Below are 21454 nucleotides of genomic sequence, written 5' to 3' on the forward strand. Positions count from 1 at the left end.
GATGAACAACCTTTAACCGCCATTATTGGTCGGGTTGAGTATTTAATCTATACAGTACTTAAATCCATATTCAATCTCAATACATTTCATAAATAAATCCAATTCCTAGCCCATTTCCCCAAACCATAACTTATTTTCCTCCTTTTGTGCCTTTAAAACCAAAATAATTCATTTCGTGTCTTTTAAAATCTTTCATCTCGTGTCCTTTTTATACAAATGTTTATACTAGTTTATTTTGGTCCATAATCTGAGTCCAATGATTTAATAGTTGTATGGGGTTGAAAAGAGCTTTCCAACGATATATTATAAGCCCAAATCCGAGTTATAACGAATAAGTTATGGCCAAACTACTAAATTGAGTCCAAACCGAACCTAAGCCCACCTTAAGTACGACCCAATGATCATATGGAGGGTCCAAAAGCTTTAATCCCATTCCTAAACCAATTAGGATTAATTGGAATATTCTATAAGTTTCTAAACGATCTTGATTATTATTTTTAAAAAGATAAGATTAAAGAGTTTGAAATTGAATAAAACTTTTCTTTTTGAAAGTCCTAATTCTATTTGAATTGAAAGACGTTCAAAAATAGTCATAAATTATTTTCGTTCCTAATAATTTTTATCCAAATATTATATGGTTGGATAGCCCTTGAAATTATCTTTCTAATGATATATTATAATATCAGTTTCGAGCTATAACGAAAAAGATATGATTGAAATACCAAACTATATCGAAAACTGACACTGTCTCACTATTTTGGCCATATCTTTTATTATACAAAATATTTTAATCTCATTCTAATAGGGTTAGAAGGTAGACTTTAACTGCTTTCCAACTACATATTATTTATCTTATTCCAATTTCTGGATCAAAAGATATGATAAAAACAAAAACCCGCAAAAACGGTTGTCTATCGCAAGAGTTTTATTCCGATTTGAATTCTTATCTTTCCTTAATTCTTAGACCCTCTTTTTTTCATTATAAATAGAGGTCATATCACCCCTTTTTCAATCATCAACAAGCTTGATCAACCAAATCATTCTCTCTTCCTCTCTTTTACACCAAAAATCATTCTCTTCTCTCTTTTTCTCATACTCCAAGCCTTAAACCTATATTCTTAATTACACCATTTTTCCCTTAAGCACTCCAAGGAGTTCATACTTGATCCAATGTTTTGTCCATAAACCAAGGCGTGAAAATAACTGAGGGTTTGGACCAAATAAACTCTATATTTTTTTAATTAAATTTCCATTTGTTTTTTATTTTTTTATTGAAGTTAATAACAATTTATTTATGATGTAGCAATTTAAAGAAACATGTGTAATGTGAGTAATTAATTTAATTACTCTTATTTTTAATATTTCTAGTAACATGATTAGGTTATTTTATATTTGATTTTACTAACGCTATTATTGTTAAATTGCTTCCAATATTAATGTGTGTTCTATTATTATATATATGATCACCATATTGCATGTTAAAGGGAATATGTAATTGAAAATCACGCCTAATAACATAATTTGGGTAACGGGTTTAGGTTCCTTTTTAATCTTGTTATTAATCAAGTGATCACAATATTTTAGAATTATGTATTGCATTAATATTCAACCAATTTAGCCTAATAATAGTTTGGAGCAAATTGAATTACATGCCTTTGAGATCGTAGGAATCACTTTTCACAATAAGAATCGAGTAGAGGCCAATACGGGCGAATGTGATTTCATGACTCACTTTGTACCATCATCCTCGATCCTCCTTTCGTGGTTCCGAACCATATGGAGTTAGTAATTACATGGATTATGAATGGGGTGTAACCTTCACGGGTCAATCGTTGTTGCCTATCGTTGTCCCTTTATCGTGGTTGCCTCAAATGATCCGTGAACGGTTTACAAGTTTCTTAAAAACTTGTTGGCGGATCCCTACTTTCCTTGTCCCTAATCGTATTATGTCAATTCTCACTTCCTATGAGCGCCAAGCATATTCACAACATGTTTTAACTTAGGCGCAATTCGAACGACGCATACTGGAATAAACAAGTCAAAAAAAAAAAAGCGAAAACAAAATAACAATAAAAGAAAGATATCAGAGCCATGAATCCACTATCAAAGTGGATGAACAATTGCAGCTAGGGGTGATAATTCTCAGCGATGGAACACGATCTTAAACTAACGCTGAAAAAAAAACTATTCATCTAAAGCTAGGCGTAACAAATATACACAATTATACATACATATCCCTCTTTTATTCTCGTTCTTACAATACCTAGATAAATATCGACGGGGTTGGTCCGAACTTGTATTTATCGAAATAAGTATTAACTGTGGAATAAAAATACAATGACATTTTAACAAGTGTATATAAAAGGAGGTTCCTTTAGCACTACAACATGTAATACCTATTTAAGTAAAGGAATGTTTGTCATTTCCCTATATTGGTTGGGCATGAGTCTTAAGAGTAGATAAGCTGGCTAAATAACGGAGTATTGCATAAATCGCAAAAATTACTAGATAAAAAAAAATACTCTATCACGTTAAGTGAACATACGAATACACTTATTATACTTTAAAGGAGTAAACGATGACATAATCCCCTGGCGAGACAAAAAAAAAAATTATACTTTATACTATATGATTATTATACATATACGTATAAAAATATGATATAAAATACCCACTTTACTATTAAAAAATTACCCTATCCAAAATCTCCACACACCACTTTATTCTTATCTTCTTCCATCTCCCTCCTTACCCAAAAAAACTAAACAAAAACCACCATTAATTTTGGGTACAATGTTTCTAGATAACCAAGAAGATCAGCCTGTCTTTACTTTTGAGCACTAGTAGAAAAAAGGTGATTGCCACCGGTTCAAAACCCCTAAATGCCACCGGTTTTGCACCGTTGGACATTTGGGGGTGGCAATACTTGTATAAAAAGCCACCGGTTCAAAATCGGTGGCAATAACACACATTGTCACCGGTTAACCGATGGCAATAATAGGCACCCACTCTTTTTAAAAAAAAAATTCATTACATTTGGCACCGGTTAAAAATGTTAAATAATAACACACATTGTCACCGGTTAACCGGTGCCAAAAATGTTAAATAAATGGAAATAATAACACACATTGTCACCGGTTAACCAGTGCCAAAAGTGTCCAATTTTTTTTTTTCTATTTTCACTTAAAAATGTTAGACAACAATATTAATAAATTGCAACAATATATTCATTAACGATATATTCATCAAATAAATGCCAATAATATGCTTTTTCACTTAAAAATGTGAGACAACGGTATATTCATCAAATGAATTATTACAGTATTTCACAATTTCAAAAAAAAAAAAAAAAACTGCAAAATCGAATTTCCAAAATCAAAATGTTGAATCCTTTTGCTTGAATATTTTTGTGATGTGAACCTACATCAAATTTGGACACCAAAATTAATAAAAACCCATCATAAATTATTTTTTTTTTAAAAAAAAAATCAATTAAACGGTTAAACCCAACAATTCGAAAATCAATTACACCCAGAAGATTCCAAAAAAAAAAAAAAAACCCAGAAATCAGTCTGAAATTAATTAAAAAAAAAACAATCCGAAATACACTAGAAAATCAAGTAAAATAGAACAATCAATTAAACCAAAAAACCCAAAATATCGAATAAAAAAACAAAAAGTTTAAGAAAATTTCAAAATCAATCAAACCAAGAAAATCAGCTAAAAAACCCAAAAAAATCAAGGCATTTAACATGAATAATTAAACTTGGAAACCCTAACCTCATATAATTAAAACCAGAAACCCGAAAAAATTAAAAAAGAAAAAAAAGACACATACATTCATTATTCGACCATAAAAAACCATGAAAGTGCGAAAATGGCCGGTCTACGTGGAGATGGTTAGTGGCGGTGGCGGTGGTGGGCATTGAGGGGAAAGAGAAGTAGATCAAGGGAGAGAAGGGACGAGCTCGAAGTGCGGTGGAGGGCTTCGTTGTGTGGAGGCCATTGAGGAGGGCTTAGGAAGGAGATGAGAAGGAGTAGAACGAAGAGATCAAGATTGAAAAAGGGGCAGGAGAGGCGAGCTGAGAGGAGAGAGAAAGAGGAAGCGAGCTGAGAGGAGAGAGAAAGAGGCAAGAGAGTGAGGGGAGGGAGGAGAAGCTTGCTTAGGGTTTATAAGCAAAGAGAGTGTATTTTTTTTAACATTGCAACCAGTTCAAAACCGGTGGGATTAATATTTTCCCCACCGGTTCGGTTTGAACCGGTGGCTTTATCATTTCACTTAAATCCCACCCATTTTTTCTCCACCGGTTCTTAAAAACCGGTGGGCATAGCTCGGTGCCTTTTTGTAATTTTCTACTAGTGGAGGAAGACATAAGGATGATACGGTTGTACTTCATGTACATTATGGGGCTAGTGGTCCTCCTAATAGCTTTATTAATTTTCTTGCTAATTTACAAGTAAAGCCTAAAAATTACTTCGGTGGAGCAGGGTAAAAATGAAGGTGATGTTCGCTGTACTTTAGTATTTTGTAATTTAGTAGCTTTGAAGTACAAATTGGAACATGTATTTTTAAAATTATGAATAAAAATCATTATTATTACTCGTTTTCTTTGTTTTAAATAATAAAAAAAACGTCATTAAGTTATAAAAATACTTGGAAAAATAATAGTAATTATTTGCAAAAACAATAACTATAATAATAAAAGATAATAATAGTTATAATTACAAAAGTGGGATCAAAATTTGGTGTCTACAAACACGTTTCAGGGTAAGTCAAAAGTTCTAGCTATTGTAGCAGTTGCTAGCATCTGGAAAAGGCTGGATCAAGGGTTTATTAAAATCAATACCGACAGTGCTTGGAAAGGTGAAGGAGTGGCGAGAAGCAGGTAGTATTATTCGTGATGATAATGGTGCTTGGATGATTGGAAAAGCATGGAAGACAAAGTCTAGGAATCCAGCGGAGGCCGAGCTTCTTGCGATTAGGGGAGGGATGCAAATGGCTATTGATGCCAATTTCAATCAGGTGATCATTGAAACAAATGCAAGTTCTCTTAAAAGAACTATTCAAGATGCTAGGAAGTACGAAATGAGTGAATTGGTTACAATACTCAAAGACATGGAGGCTTTTCTCACCAAGGGTTGCTATTTCGAGTTTAACTATGTGCCTAGAGGTGCGAATGGGGTTGCTCATATACTCACCAAAATTGTTGTGGACAAGGAAGCTATTGATGGTATGGGGAAGTTGTTTGACAACCCTCCTTGCATCCATCAGGGATGTTTATGAAGGAGACCTGCTATAAAGTGAAAGATCTGGTTTTTACCCCTAGTTCATGTTGTTCCTCTACGTGTTTATTTAGCTTTTGTGCTTGTGTATTTGCTTTTGTATGAATTAAGTCACACAAACTCTTTGCTCTTGTTTTTGTGGAAAGCAATAGGATTCCCTATTTCTTTAGTTGGCATAATGAACTCTGATTCTATGCTGTATTGGAACTTTATCTAATTAATTAATTTCCCTTCTTAAAAAAAAACCCCTTATAGGCTTATAATATAAAGTATTGTTACTAAGAGAAAGAGAAATTATAAAAAAAAAAATAGTGTGTGTGAGTGTAGACACCTAAAAATGTCTCCCCAAATCCAAACTCAATGATGAACGACCTTTCACCGCCATTATTGAGTATTTAATATTTGGAGTTATTAAATTCGTATTCAATCCAATACATTTAATAAACCAACCCAATTCTTAGCCTATTTCCCCAAACTATTACTTATTTTCCTCTTTTTGTGTCCACATCACAAAACCAAGATAATATGATTTTGTGGCTATATAATTTTGATAAAATTATTATTTTATTGGATAGGAATTACAATATGCTTTACATCTATATATCATAAGCCCAATTTCGATTTAAAGCGAAAAGGATATGAGCAAAACACTAAACTCGACCCACAACTGACACCTTTTCACTAAAGCAATCATATATTAAAATATACACAATATTTTTATAATCTTTCCAATGATATGTTATATGCATTATTCCGAGTTACAGATCAAAAGTTATCATCGTTTTAAAAAAACGCGTAAAAACTGCATCTACCGCGTCACGGCATAAATGCCGCACCACGGTGTTTTGTGACATGTCACGATACTCTGCACCATGTCACAGTATTTTTCACCGTGACACGGTGTTTCTAGGGTTTTTCTTTGTGGCACTTCACTTCTAGGGTTCCGTGCTTCACCCTAGGCATTTTCTTTATAAATACCCCCTTATTTCTGCAGTTCATGGCACAAAATCATTCTCTCTTCCTCTCTTATACATCAAAACCTTTTTTATTCTCTCTCTCTTGCTCAAACCTAATTTCTAGCCTTCCCTATTCTTCTACCATACATCCTTTAAGCACTCCAAGGAGTCCATACTTGACCCGAGGTTTCATCCTTAAACCAAGGCGTGAAAGGTATAATTAACTGAGGGTTTGGAGCAGATGAACTTTACTTTTAATTTACAGAAATTTCACCATATACCACTGAGTTTAAGCTTAATTCACTGTATACCACCAAAAACTTTCAAATACCACCCAATTATTGTACATTAAGACAAAATGCCTTTTTGGCTAACTGTCGTTTGGGGTAATTTACCGTTTCACCGTGTACCATTTTATGCAAAAGTTTGTTCACCATATACCATGTTTTAAAAGATATTTCATCATTTACCCATTTTTTGAAAACGGTAATTTTTTTCAAAAAATAAGCCGTTGAACACTTCCTTAATGATTGTGCAATAAGTATCATGATTGTATCATTGCAAAAAGTAATATGCATTATAATTCATAGCTTTTGTGCTCAAAAAATTATGCCTACATGATTGTGCAATAGTTGTAGTACATTTCCCTGAAATGTAATAAATAAGTTTGTGCCAATTAAACCAAGTACTTACACCAAGTACTTTACAATTTGTCCAAAAAAAACATGACACTTAGCACATTAGTTATAAAAGTTTTTCCCAAAAAATTATACATTATTTCTGGCAGCTTCAAGGTTTCTAATTTGCAGCCTTTCTCTTCTTCCCCCTTCCTTTGCCTTGCTGTGAACTGGATGCTGCATTTTCTGCTTGTCTTGCTGCTTCCTTTCTTGCTTTACAGGTTAAGGCATTATGTCCCAACTCCTTGCACAGACTGCATTTGTTGTTCTTGTGCCTCTTTCCTTTTCTTCATGAGATGCTCTCCTTCTCTAATTAGCTGGTCGGCCTGCAGCTCTTTTAATAGTTGGTGGTGCTATCTCAAGCACATCAAGTGCTGGTCAGTGACTTGGATCAGCCATGGGATGGATGTGGTCTGCATAAGTGAGCTTGTAAGTAGCCCCCTTAAAGTATGGTGACACAAAATCTCTGGCTTGAAGTCTTTGGCTGTAGATGACCCTTAGACCATGTTTGCATGGTATCCCTGACCCTTGCCACTTCCCACTTCCCACACCCACAGGTCATAGTCTGCAGTGTGACAGTGAACTTCACATGCCCATCCCTCATCTCAAACTCCCCACCACCAGCTGCTGCCACATGACAGAACCTAGACTCCTCACTTCTTGTTTCCAAAACCCCTTTAGCATACTCTGTTAGCTCATTAGGGTCCATATCTATTGCTGTGTCAAACCTGGAACCTATCCTTTTCATACACCAATTCCTTACAGCTAGTTTAAGTTTTAAAAAAATAAATAACAAAAAAAACCAAACATCAGAATATGTTCCTTATCTATTGTATCCATATCAAATAAAGGGTTAGATGTTACCTTCCAGTAAAGTCAAGACAGGAAAATCTCTCTTGTCCTTTGTGCATGAGCTGAATGACTCAACAAAGTTTGTTGTGTTATGATTACAACAAACTATTGTGTCAAACTTGTGCCTACTCCACTACTCTTCAATGTCTGTCAGGTTCTGAAATGCTTTTGCATCATACTTCTTTATCTTTGACATTGCTTTGTCATACACATATGAATTGTATGCATTAGCAGCAATCCAGAAAAGTTTATGGAACTCTGTTCCACTCCATCCAGCTGTCTTGCAGTTAGAGTACACATGATGACAGCATACCCTCCTAGTTGCCCTTGAGAACACCTCAAAGAGGGCTGATTCAACACCCTTGAATGAACAACACAAAATTAGTAAATGGAAATTAACATATGAAACAAAAGCATAGAAAATTGTAAAATAGTAAGTCACTAACCTTCATCTTGTCACTTATAAAAGTCCAGTCATCCCTCTCAGATCCATACTGGGAAAATAGGATCCTTAGGTTTCTAAAGAAGTAAGTCCAGCTCTCTATACTCTCTGTATCAACCAGACCATAAGCTATTACAAAAATCTCATTATTATCATCCAATTGCAACTGTAGTGAGCATGAATCCCTTGTAATAGCCACTGAGATGTGCACCATCAATGCCTATAATGGGTCTGCAACCCCCTAAGAAGCCTTTCACCTGAGCTGCAAAGGAGATGAAACATGCCTTGAACTTCTCACCATTAATCCCACTGTCAGTCCAGGTGATGAGAGCATATGAGCCAGGATTTGTGGCCTTAATCATCTTAGCATATTTTGGAAAGAGAGCATAAGACTGGGCAAAACCACCATGTATTTGCTCCCTGGCTAAACACTACACTTTGAAAAATAGTTTGAGCTTCACTTGGATCCTATACCTTTCCAGGCACATTCTTTGCAATGAATCAACAGGGATCTCTGGATTTGCCTTCAGATCTTGCATCAAATGTCTACAGAGCCATGTTGAAGAAACCATAGGGTTCTCTTCCAACCTCCCACAAGTTGTATGCTCCCCTTCTAGCTTCTTTATTTCCCAGCTGACTTTATCAACAAGGACTGCTGCATGAATCCTCCAATTGCAGTCATTGATCATACACTTTGCAGTATATCTATAGTTGTCAGCATAGCCAACTATCACAACAAATCCTTCTTGTATGCAAAAATCTCTAAATACCTCATGAAATTGTTGCTTGTTTTCAAATATTAACCAAGGTTCAAGTTGAATTGAACCAAATGGTAAGTTAGACCAAACCTTGCCATTTTTGTACATCTTGTATAACACATGAGAACCATCCAAGTAATCTTCAAATGTCTTCTCTGGAATATTATCAGCTAGGTCTTCCTCTTCCACAATATACTGATCATCAAGGTTCAACTCCATATCCAAATCATCTTTTGCTTCAGAAACTTCATAGTCATCATCTTCTGAATCATCAGAAGGACATGCATCAGACTCACCATCACTCTCCTCAACAGTCACAGGTCTTTTTCTCCTGGTACTCCCTTCCCTTCCTCCTCTTTTATTTTTGCCAACCTCAAGACCATACTTGTTTGCTGTGCTTCTTGGAACCCTCCACTCTTTTTGTTTAAGTCTAGTCTGCTCTTTTGGTTTACCAGCAGAACTAGATGCTGCTGAGTTTGGTTGAGGTGGTGGTGGGGGTGGAGTTACTTTTTTCCTTCTTGGAGATTTTTTGGGTGCTGATGGTTCATTTTGTGAAGGTTGAGGTTGAGTTGGTTCATTTTGAGAGGGTTCAGGTTGAGAATCTCTTGGAAATGACTCATCAGCTGCTGCACTGTTGAATACCCTAACATATTCAAGCTTATCTTCATTTGCATTCATAATAGGGACCTCTACAACCATTGTAAATGGTTCTTGGGCCTTAAGGTCCTCCTCAGCTTCAACTGCCTCTCATTTCTCCTATTCTCTTCCTCCCTCTACTTAATTTTGTCAGCCCTCAACTTCAAAGTTCTTGCCCAACTAGCTTCTACAAACTGAAACACTACAGATGGTTTTTCAGTCTCTTCAATGAACACTTCTATTTCATCCTTCCCTTCATTCCACTCCCACATTTTCAACATTGCCCCATCATCAACTAACTCTAACTTACGATTAGTTCTGGGTTTACTCACAAACAAAGTGAAGTATTAAGGGAGGAAAACATTCTGCTTCACTGAATCCTCGAACATATACTCAAACAACTCCATCAAATTAGTCTGATCAGTGTCATCCACCCTAAGATCAAAAGTACCACTTGGGGAACGAACTAATAACCACACTGCACTCATCCTAAAAATGAATAATAAACAACAACAATTAACATCACACTCCAAACAATTCACATGCAACAAATCATACTTAATCTAACCTAAATTAATCAACAATTCAGACATTTTAGCAACACATTCAAACTAACATAATCATTGTAGAATAAACCCTAACCCTAACTAAATTTCGCTAAAAAAAAAACAAAATCAGAGCTCGAAAAACAAATTGATGAGAACAACAATTCCATAAGAAAGCTTATTTGAGCCCAGGTAAGAATGAGGAGCGAAATTCACTCACTAACAACTTCCTCTCTCTCAAAACGCACCAACCAGCGTCTGTGTTCAAACAAAAAACCCGTAATTACTGTTTTACTAGCAACATCTACCTTTGATCGTAGAAAGTGTAAAGCTTTTTGATTGATGGCGCCACTTTGATGTATAAGGGAATAATGGTAAATTACCCCAAACGGCTCACTAAGGGCAGTTAGCCAAAAAGGCATTTTGTGTTAATGTACAGTAATTGAGTGGTATTTGGTGTATTTGAAAGTTTTTGGTGGTATACGGTGAATTAAGCTTAAACTCAGTGGTATATGGTGAAATTTCCGTTTAATTTAATTTAATTTCAATTTGATTTATATTTTTATTGAAGTTACTAAAGATTTATTCATGGTGCTGCAATTTAAAGGAGTGCGCGAAATGTGAATAATTAATTAATTTAATTACTTATTTTATTTTAATATTGCCAGTATCATATTAGGTTTATTATTATTTGATATGACTAACGATATTATGGTTAAATTTCTTCTAATATTAATGTTTATTCTATTTATTATGATCACCATATTGCATATTTAAAGGGAATATGCAATCGAAAATCAAAACTAATATGATAATTTGGACGACTGGTTTAAGTTCCTTTTTAGTCTTGTTAATTGAAGTGATCATAATAATTTAGAATTCGGTTTTTTCACCAAATGCCCTTGAACTTTTCAAAAATTCACCAAATACCCTCAAGTTTTTCAAAATTCACCAAATGCCACTAACGTTTGTTAATATTCACACTGTGACCTCTGGCGTTAAAGTTCCATTAGCAATAAAATTTAATTCACCAAATGCCCTACATTTGTTAAATAATTACACAAAATACCCCTATTTTTGGAAGTACAATTTCTAGTTTGATATTTGAGGAAACTAGCCGTAAGTTTTGATTTTCACCCTTTTTTACATAAATACTCGATACATATCATCTCTCTTATTTGCATAACCACAAATTTTTAACATCATGAGTTATCAATCTAAATAATCCTCCTCAATATATGAGTAATTTTGTGTAAGAGTTGCAAACATTCTCTATTCATAAAAAGAAGTGTCGAAGACCTTGCAAATAGAGAAAAAGAGGGCTAAATGAAATAGAGGTGATTACTTACGGGCTTGGACGGAAAACGGATTGGGCTATAGTTCATATTTTGTCCAGCAGACTGAATATAGCAAACTCAAGCCCCTTTTATGCGGCTTGATAATTAGTATATACCCACCCTAGTATATAGTTTGGGTTTGTCCGTGGACTAGCTAGCGGACTCAGAAGTTCAACTGCAAATTTTCTCCTACTACAACAAGATTTGTTTGCAACTCTTATGCAAAAGTTCTCATACATTGAGGAGGATGATTTAGATTGATTTTTCAAGGAGTTAAAAATTTGTATTTAAACAAATAAGAGGATGCTAAGTATCGAGTATTTATGCAAATAAAGGGTGAAAATCAAAACTAACGGCTTGTTTCCTTAAATTTTAAACTAGACGTTGTACACTTGTACTTCCAAAAATAAGGGTATTTTGTGTAATTAATTAACAAAGTTAGGGCATTTGGTGAATTAAATTTTATTGCTAAATGAACTTTAAAGTCAAGGGTATTTTGAGGTCACGATGTGAATATTAAAAAACGTTAGTGGCATTTGGTGAATTTTGAAAAACTTGAGGGTATTTGGTGAATTTTTGAAAAGTTCAAGGGCATTTGGTGAAAAAACCGTTTAGAATTATATGTTTCATTAATATCTAACCAATTTAGTCTAATAATAATTTAATTTGGAGTAAATTGAATATTTGTTTGCATGCCTTTGAGATCGTAGGAATTACTTTTCATAATAAGAATCGAGTAGAGGCCAATACGGGCGAATGTGACTCCATAACTCACTTAGTACCATAATTCATGATTCTCCTTTCGTGGTTTCAAAGCATATGGAGTTAGAAATCTCATGGATTATGAATGGGGTGTAATATTCACGGGACAATTGTTGTTGTCTTTAGCTGTCCCTTAATCGTGGTTGCCTTTTAATGATCCGTGAAGGGTTTACAAGTTCCGTAAAAACTTGTTGGAGGCTCCCTACTTTATTTGTCCCTATTCGTTGTCCCTAATCGTATATGTCAATCCCCACTTTCTATGAGTGCCAAGAATATTCACACATGCTTAACGTAGGCGTGCTTCGAACGACGCCTACAATGAGGTTTGTAAGAAAGAGAAATAATAAAATATTTGTGAAAAGTGGGGTTAGTGGAAGAGAGAAATTATAAATAATGGTGAATCCTTTCTAAATATAGAAGTGTTGAAAATAATATGAAATGGATGTGTTAATTAAACTGTTGCAATCAATACGAAACGAAGAGAGTAAGATGTTAGTACGGTAGATGAAGTAATAAAAAAATGAAAGAAAAGATAGAACAATTATTATTTTAATGAAAATTAAAGCATTGTGAGATGGGGTGAGGACTATTAGAGGAGTGATAAATGATAGAGAGAGTGAGGATCATTAATAGGTAAAGATATATTATTAAATTGTAAGTGTTTTCAAAAGAGGAAGTGCAGCTTTTAAAAAAATACACAAATTTAGCAAGATTAAATTTTAAAAATACGGAGAACTACATTCTCAATGATAGCTATGTACCTTTGCTCATTATTAATTGTAACAAAGTATTTGGAAAATTCTCCTAAATAGTAAGGCTGTTAAAAATTTACCCGAACCCAAAAAGTTTACCTGAAATCGAACTGGTTTCAAACTGGTTAGATCCTAAATTTTCTATCCGAATTCGATCTGAAGTAAAATTGAAATTAACTTCAAACCGACTTTATTTGGTAATGTAACTTGGAATCGATTAATAGTTAAACCGAAACTGATAAGGCCTAATCTAATATATATATATATATAATATAATATATATATATATATATATATATATATATATATATATATATAAAGTACACATTTTTCGAAAGCATTCGGCGTGCCACATAATGTAACACCCCCACATCTCCTTCTACGGAAATACCAGTATAATACGTATAATTATACCGTAGAGATAGACTCGGGCTTATTACCACCGCGTGATTAACGCAAGGCTACTCAAAACTTACTAAACAAAACCAATACTTTACAGCGGAAAACTTCAATACTCTTCTTTTAATTATAAACCATAAATAGTTACTATAGTCATGAGTACTCAAAATAAACATAAAGATCAACACTCCTAAACTAGGTGAAGCAAATCCCTGGACTACCATATGCTCATTCATGACTCCACCTAAAAATACTCAACACTGCTTACCATTACGGTAAACAGGGCGAACCAAAACAAATAAGAAATACGGATTAGCAAAATATGCTAAGTACGATAAGTGCAAGATAATGTAAACTCAATTTATTTGCAAACATGCTGTAAAAATCAATTACAATAATTAATCCAATAAATTCCAAACTCATTATTCCAAACCTGATTCCAATGATTCAATATTCAAAAATAATAGTTAATAAAACCAATTCCTTTATTAAGAACCAATTTCTTTTAATCCAATTCCTCATCCAAGTGTGCACACCCCTAAATCTAGTCTCTTTATATTACAAGGTTATTCTTTAGGAAAGACCTGGTCATATAAAGTCTAAGGCCTTATCAATATACAAAATCCGCATAGTGGGATTACCAACATGCTATAAAAGCATTAATAATAATAATTCAATGGTTCAATAAATCCTTTTAATATCCAATAAATTCCAATATCATTCAAACTCCTTTTCAATAATTCCACATACTTTCAAAATCAAAACCTTTTAAATATAAAATCTCATATTAATAACTTTTCAAAATCAATAACTCTTCCTTGAAAAAGCTTTTATTTAATTCAACGAACCTTTTAAAATTAATTCCTATATTTAAACATGATAAATAATTCAAACCATTCAAAACATGATTTAAAAATCAATCATTCAAAATACTTTTATAAAAACAAATTAAGTTTTAAAATCAATACCTCCAAACATAATTCAAATCAATTTAATTCAATCTCCAATAAAATCATATAAAACATGTTATTTAAACCAATCACTTTCAAAGGTACCTAGCCACCTAAACGTACCTTGATCCTTGCTAGAAAAACCACACAAAAAGAACCTCAAGAACCTTGATTCCGAATATCAATCAACACTTCGCACTTTCAAATTTCAATCACGAATACACCTTGCAAATAACATAACCATAAGGTTATCACAACATAAACTCAAATCTAATGTGCATGGACTATAAAACACTTTAAAATGATACTTTAATATAAAATTATATCTTTGAAATAGGTATTTGTATTTTAGAAAACTAACCATGAAGAAAATAAAAGAATAGGATTAAAGAGAATTAAATTTTCGTTGGAAAGAATAGGCAAAACTTTCAGAGGTCATAACTCCTTCAATATAACTCGTAATTGGGTGATTCTTCAGCCTAACCTCAAGGATTATTCGAGAGGAACAATCTTATGTGAAACATCAATACCTCAAATGAGCATAAGTGCCAAAAAACTGGCTTCAAATATAAACGAGATGATTTGTGTAAAACGAGGAGAAGAAAAATATGAAAAAAGGTTTAGGGAAAATAAGAAGAATAAGAGAGAAGAAGATAAATGAGATTTGGTGTGAAGAATATGAGAGGTATGAAGGGGTATTTATAGGCTAGTGTAAGCATGAATTATTGTAGGAAAATGTAGGAAGAATTATGGTAAGTAGGGTTTAAGAGATTACTTGGAGAAGTGAGTAAAAGAATTAAGGAAAGTTTTGATATTAAGGTGATTATGTATAACTGAATACGGAATGTATGTATGTCATGAAAAATAATAAGGAAATTGGAATTATTTGGGGAATAATTAAGAAGAATAAAAGGCAAGAGAATTTGATGATCAAATATTAAAAAGATGGAGAAATATAATTAAGGAAAATAAGATATTTTGGGAGATAATTAAAAATGCGATTTTACCAAAATAATTTCCCCCAAAGTAATATTAGAGCGCCGAAAATCTTGAGCTTTCCATAGCTTAGATTTTCGGATTCACTTTATAGTATTTAGGAAGATTTTTGCTCGTTTTAAGGAATAAATATAATTGTATAAAAAATATAGAATAAATAATTAAATAATTAATAAATTAAATACCAATTATTCACCAATAAATAACCAAGAAAAATCAGATTTTCCATACATGGAAAATCAAAAATCCCTAGCTAATTATTGGGAACGACCATCCTAAATAATTAATAAAATATTATTTTAATGTAATTAAAATATCCGAAATATGTAAATAATCCGGTTTTAAAAAAAAATAAATGGATAATAAATCTTATCCAAAATCCAAAAATAATAATTGAGTTTTAAATTACTTTTGGCGCCAAATTTCAAATATCATTTTGGCTCCAAAGTTCAAATAGAAAAATAAATTACTTAAAATATCCTTTTTTAGAAAATACTAATTAATTAATTAGAAAATACGTTTCAAAAATACGAGGTATTACACATAAGATAATGTATTATTTTGACCAATAGAAGATTAAATTTATTTTTTATTTTAGAAAAAATTCACTCGCCATCTAAGAAAAAGTGGCGAATGAGATATAATAATTTTGCCCTGTAGATAAAAACAACAAATATTTTTTTTAACTTCAAAAAAAAATTAAACAAAAAAAGTATATCATAAGGATTTTTATCGTGTAATTATATATTTAAAACATGATAATCTAGAAAAACGATAACTTATATGATAATTTAGATAAAAGTATATTATTATATGATTATATCATAAATAATATTAAATTTAAATGATAAACTACCATTAAAGATAATTTTTGATGGAATTTTTTATAAGAACCAAAAATTGTTCTTTAATCATAATTAAATTTAAAATTTGTTATACCTACCATTATAAATTGATGCATTATACGACACTAACCAAATTTCGTATCAATAAAAAATCATATAAAGTGAATTTTGTATAAGTAATTTTGTGGCGTTTTTGGTAATCAATGGCTAGGTAATTCTTATTTTAATTTTTAAAATCAGTTTAAATTTATTTTTGTAATCATTACTTAAATTTTATAAGCTGAGGATACTTAAATATTACATGTTTATGTTTTGTTAATTAAATTTTGTTTTTACATACAGATCTAAGCAAAAATGATTAGAAATTCAAAGTACGAATTTCTTGCCTATTTGACATACTAAACTTCCGCAAACAAGATAACTTAATAAGTTTGGATATGGTGCTATTGGACGAGGAGGTATTTTTATAAATTGTTTACATTTATTAAATTTTTTCGTAGTCCTCTTTAGTTTTTAATTAATTAATTTGATGAATATATTAAATTAACTTAATTTCTTATTTTTATTACAGGGTGTTTACGTTTATGCCTCAATAAAAACTAACTTTGTTCAACACTTTCGACCAAAATTTAGAATTTGTTATATGCACCTGGATGTACTGTACAACCAACTAACCTAAGGTTAGTTTTTTCTCTTCATTTGATGATAAAATGAAAAATAATCATCAAAATGAGAACAAATAATCATGGGTGTATGGTACACCCGGGTGTATATATCAACATCTCTCCAAAATTGATTGAAAAATGAGATTTATGAAGTAAAAATCACTACAACAAAATAAAGCAAAGGTAACAGTGTAAAATCATTCCCTACTATAAAAAAAATTAAAGTGTTGCTTTGTAGCTAAGGCAACACATATGAGGCGTAATATATGCCCCCGTTGTCTATTCATAAGGCAACACATTTTTATTCAAAGGGAACAATTTTGAAAGCCAAGGTAAAATGATACAAAAGGCAACACTTTTATAAAGACAACAAATGAAAAATGTTGCCATCTAAGGAGACAATTCAAAAATGTTTCTAAATGTTACCACTCCCAAGCATTTAGTGGTTGGTATAGTAGGGCTCGAACTTGTGACCTCAAAGATGTCTTTTTAATATAAATGTTGCGTAGATGACAACATAGATATTAATGTAACATTTTCAAACAATAGTTTTGTTATTGTTATCTTTACATGCAACAATTATTATGTTTGTTGTCTTAGACAAGAAAAAGGTAACACTTTAAAGCGATTGTTGCCTTATATAGTCTAGAGCAACACTTTTTTTTCTGTTACTTTAGTTCAAGGTAACGAATAAATATTTTTGCGTTAGATTATTAAGAGTAACATTTCTATAAGTATTGCAATCTTAAGTGTTGCCTATTCTCATTTTTTTTGTAGTGAAAGTTATAGTGGTTGAAAATTTAAATAATTAATCTTATGAATATATTAAATCATAATTTTATACAAAATTATTGAAACATGTTATCCTAAAAAAAATATCATGAATACAAATTAAAATTGAAAAAATAAAGATAATATAATATTATTATGATTTAAAAGAACCACAATTAAAAAAAAAATATAATCTAGGATTGTTATCATGTATGATTTTAAGAAAGTCACAACATAATCCTTCTAGATAATAATCTTTATTTTTTTTTAGAAAATGAGAGTGGGTAAAAAAAATAAAGATAAAAATTATGTTAAAAATATATGATTTAATATTATAAAGCTAAGATTTTTATCTTATTATAAATAGGCATTATTAATTTTAATTCACATGCACCATCAATTAATCACACAATATTTCGTATGTAGGTAACATTTGGGCCGGGATTCCATATTGTTAGGAAAGGTCGTTGCCATATATCCGTCACCACTAGCCACAACTTAGGTGTGAAATTTACAATGACACAAGGGATGCAATGGTAAACGTAGATAAAATCGGGGCTTAAGTTGAAAAAAGAATTATTTTGACAACATCATTCACGGGAGGCCTAAGATTAGAATTAAAGAAAAGGGATATGCACTGTCTAGAGGTGAAGGGAGAGTAAATGAAAAAAATAAAAATAAAAATTGAGAACTATAGCGTGTTTGAAGCTTACAAATTTCCTAAATATAATAAACAATTAGCCCTATATATTGACTTTACACAATAAAGGCATAGTCCATTAAAGACCTATTCCATTAAATAATGATGATGATGATGATGATGATGATGATGATGATGATGATGATGATGATAATAATAATAATAATAATAATAATAATAATAATAATAATAATAATAATAAACAATTAGTCGTCTTGTCGGTGTCTTTCCTTCAGATATTGGTTGTCCTGTGCATGGTGTTAAGTTGCTGAGTGGTCCTATAAGTGTTGTTTCCTCTTTCTGTGGTGAGCTTGTTTCGCAGAGAGTGTCGAAGACCTTTGTGCTAATGGATGTTGTTGCTAAGCTCGATGATCCCCAAGGCTAGTTGTTGCTTCTTCGCGCGTGTAATGGGGTTTCAAAACTCTACTTTGCAATGCACACTTGTCCTCCTCGTCTTTTTGAAACGGCGCATGTTTCATTTGACGTGGCCCTTCGAGCTTCTTTGGAGCGCATTGTAACTGCTTCGGGGCCTGGTTTTGGTGATTGGCAATGGCGACTTGCCACCTTACCTTTTTCTTATGGTGGTTTGGGTGTCTATTCGGCGGGTGATGTTCAACATTATGCTTTCCTTGCGTCGCGTCTCTAGTCTTTTGGTCTTCAGGCTACGCTTCTTTGCGATTTTGTTATTGTTAATCCAAGACCGGCCTTTGATGGTACTCTAAGTCTTTTTAACAAGATTGTGGAGACTGACCTTTTGAGTAACCCTAGTGAGATCCCTGCCCTAGACTCATGAAAAAATTGGCAAATATTTATTTCACGAAGGTCACTGCATCTGCGGATTCCACTTTCTACTTATCTCTGCGTTAGGTTGCCTTATGGAAGTCCCAGCAGGGGGATCACTCGTCGGCCTGGTTGCAGACGGTCTCGATATCGGGTTTGGGTCAGACTATGAATGGTAAGACTTACCGTAGTGTTCTTTGCTATCGATTGGGTGGTCCTTTGTTCTCCGTTTCAACACCGTTTTATGCTTGCTTAAGGGTTTTTGATGGAGATATTTATGGGGATCATGCAGTGTCTTGTGCTAGGATGGTAGGTATTAAGCATCGGCACAACGTTGTTCGTGACACCCTTGTTGATATTTTTTTTCGGTCTAGGATTTCTGCTCGAAAGGAGGTTAACGTTGGGTTGATTAGAGGGAACGACGGGGCGCTACGACCTGCAGATGTGTTGCTTTATTTCTGGGATAGTGGTCGTGATGTATGTGTCGACTTGAAGGGGTCTTCACCTTTAACACAATCGGGGTTGTCTAACTTCGTTCCTAGTCGTGTTGTGTCGGCGGCGGCTCAGCGAAAGTGGGACAAATATGGGGCACGTTGCAGGGCTACTGGCTATGGTTTTCTTCCTTTCTCCTTTTCTTAGTTAGGGGATTTAGAGAAGGATGCTATTGCGTTGCTGAAGCAGGTTTAGGCGTTCGCTAAGACTCAAGATATTGGTGCTTGTGCAGCTGCTCACATCTTCAGTAGGATCGGGTTCGCTATAGCTAGAGGGGTGGGGGGCCATATTGTATCTCGAATCTCTACCAATTTCTTGTAAATTGATTGAATTTGTAGGTTTTAATAATAATAATAATAATAATAATAATAATAATAATAAGTGATACACTTTAACTAGCACATAATTTTTGTCAATTTAATTGACATAAGCAAAATAAGAGGTGGGTGGGGTAGTTGGAGTATCAAAATATTGTAAAAGAAAAATACTGGGGTTAATTGAAAAGCAATGAATGTGAGAGGAAACAAATGATAAAAAAATAAATTAATAATAGGTTTCAGTGTGGCCTATGACAGGAGAAATATATAATATTGAAGTGTAACTTTTTAGTAAAAAAAGTGTAATACTTATTAAAACACGGATCGGAAAGAGAAGTAATAATCTAAGGTCCAATTAGGGATGGCAACGGGTCGGATTTGGACCGGGTTTGGATGGACCCAGATCCAAATCCGTTTTTGTATATAGGATCCAGATCCGACCCGGATCCGTCAGGTCTAGAAAATGAAGACCCGGATCCGGATCTGTCGGGTCCAACAAATCCGGGTCTGGATCCGGATCTAAAACGGGTCCAATATAGTTTGCCTAATTTTTTGCTATAAATGTAATATTCTGGTCAAAAAATTTATTTCAAACTTACGTTGTTGGTTATTAAGTTCAACCCCAAATTAACCAACTTATACACTCATATTTTGAATTAAAATTATAAACAACAAAAAAAATACGATGTTACATATGAGCTAGTGAAAAAAACAACGATGATGTATATAATATGAGCATCCAAAATTCATCTCTTGAAAGGGTTAATCTTTATCATTACTAACATTATCAACATTTTTAATAAAGAAATAAACAAACAATTTTATTTTTTTTAATAGGAAAAAAAAAAAAACGGGTCCACGGATATGGATCCGGGGTCTAGGGCCCAGACCCAGATCCGTTTTTGTCAGCAGGACCCGAATCCGTCGAGTCCAAAATTTGAAGACCCAAATTCATGAAAAACGGATCTGGATCCACGGATCCGGGTCGGGTCCAGATCCATTGCCATCCCTAGGTCCAATAAATTCTAATATGTTCTATTTTAGGTAACTTTACCCATGCCACGTGGTCCAATCATACCTTGATACGTGTCATACCCTGGTTGGTCCGAATTGGATCAATATCTATTCGACACGAGTCCATCCTAGAACTCGGGAGAAAAAGGCGGCCATTAATGGCCCAAATCCCGAGAAAGCCGTATTTCGGCGCAGCCAAGAATAATTAGGTCAGAGTGACCTAATAACAGGCACATTTACCAATGACCCTTTAAATAGGAAGATTTCCCCCGTTTTCGGGGCATATGCAATTATTACAACATACCCTACATTCTCTTACATAAAAGAATTCCCTAATCTTGGAATCCGAGAAGATCTCATCTCTTTTTCCGCGCTTTCTCCCGTTTATATTCAAGTACTAACTTCATCGTCAGAGGCGGAGCTCCAACCACCCGGAGTCTCCGTTGTTTTGCAGGTACAGGCCGCGCGCAACCAGTCTCTGACCTGTAACTCTCCCGAGGGACAAAAACACCCAAAACGTGTTCG

General features: G+C 33.4%; 1 protein-coding gene across 1 annotated transcript; it reads right to left on the reverse strand.

Annotated features, from left to right (window-relative positions):
* Positions 1-7901: 7901 nt before the first annotated feature.
* Positions 7902-9667, reverse strand: LOC110707579. Its single transcript, XM_021885606.1, has 4 exons — positions 8685-9667; positions 8468-8630; positions 8215-8376; positions 7902-8129 (listed from the first exon to the last, which is right to left on the reverse strand). Exons 1-4 carry the CDS (start codon positions 9665-9667, stop codon positions 7902-7904), a joined length of 1536 nt encoding a protein of 511 aa, XP_021741298.1.
* Positions 9668-21454: the final 11787 nt, after the last annotated feature.

The sequence above is a fragment of the Chenopodium quinoa genome, unplaced genomic scaffold (assembly GCF_001683475.1).
Source record: "Chenopodium quinoa cultivar QQ74 unplaced genomic scaffold, ASM168347v1, whole genome shotgun sequence".
Taxonomy (NCBI): Eukaryota; Viridiplantae; Streptophyta; class Magnoliopsida; order Caryophyllales; family Amaranthaceae; genus Chenopodium; species Chenopodium quinoa.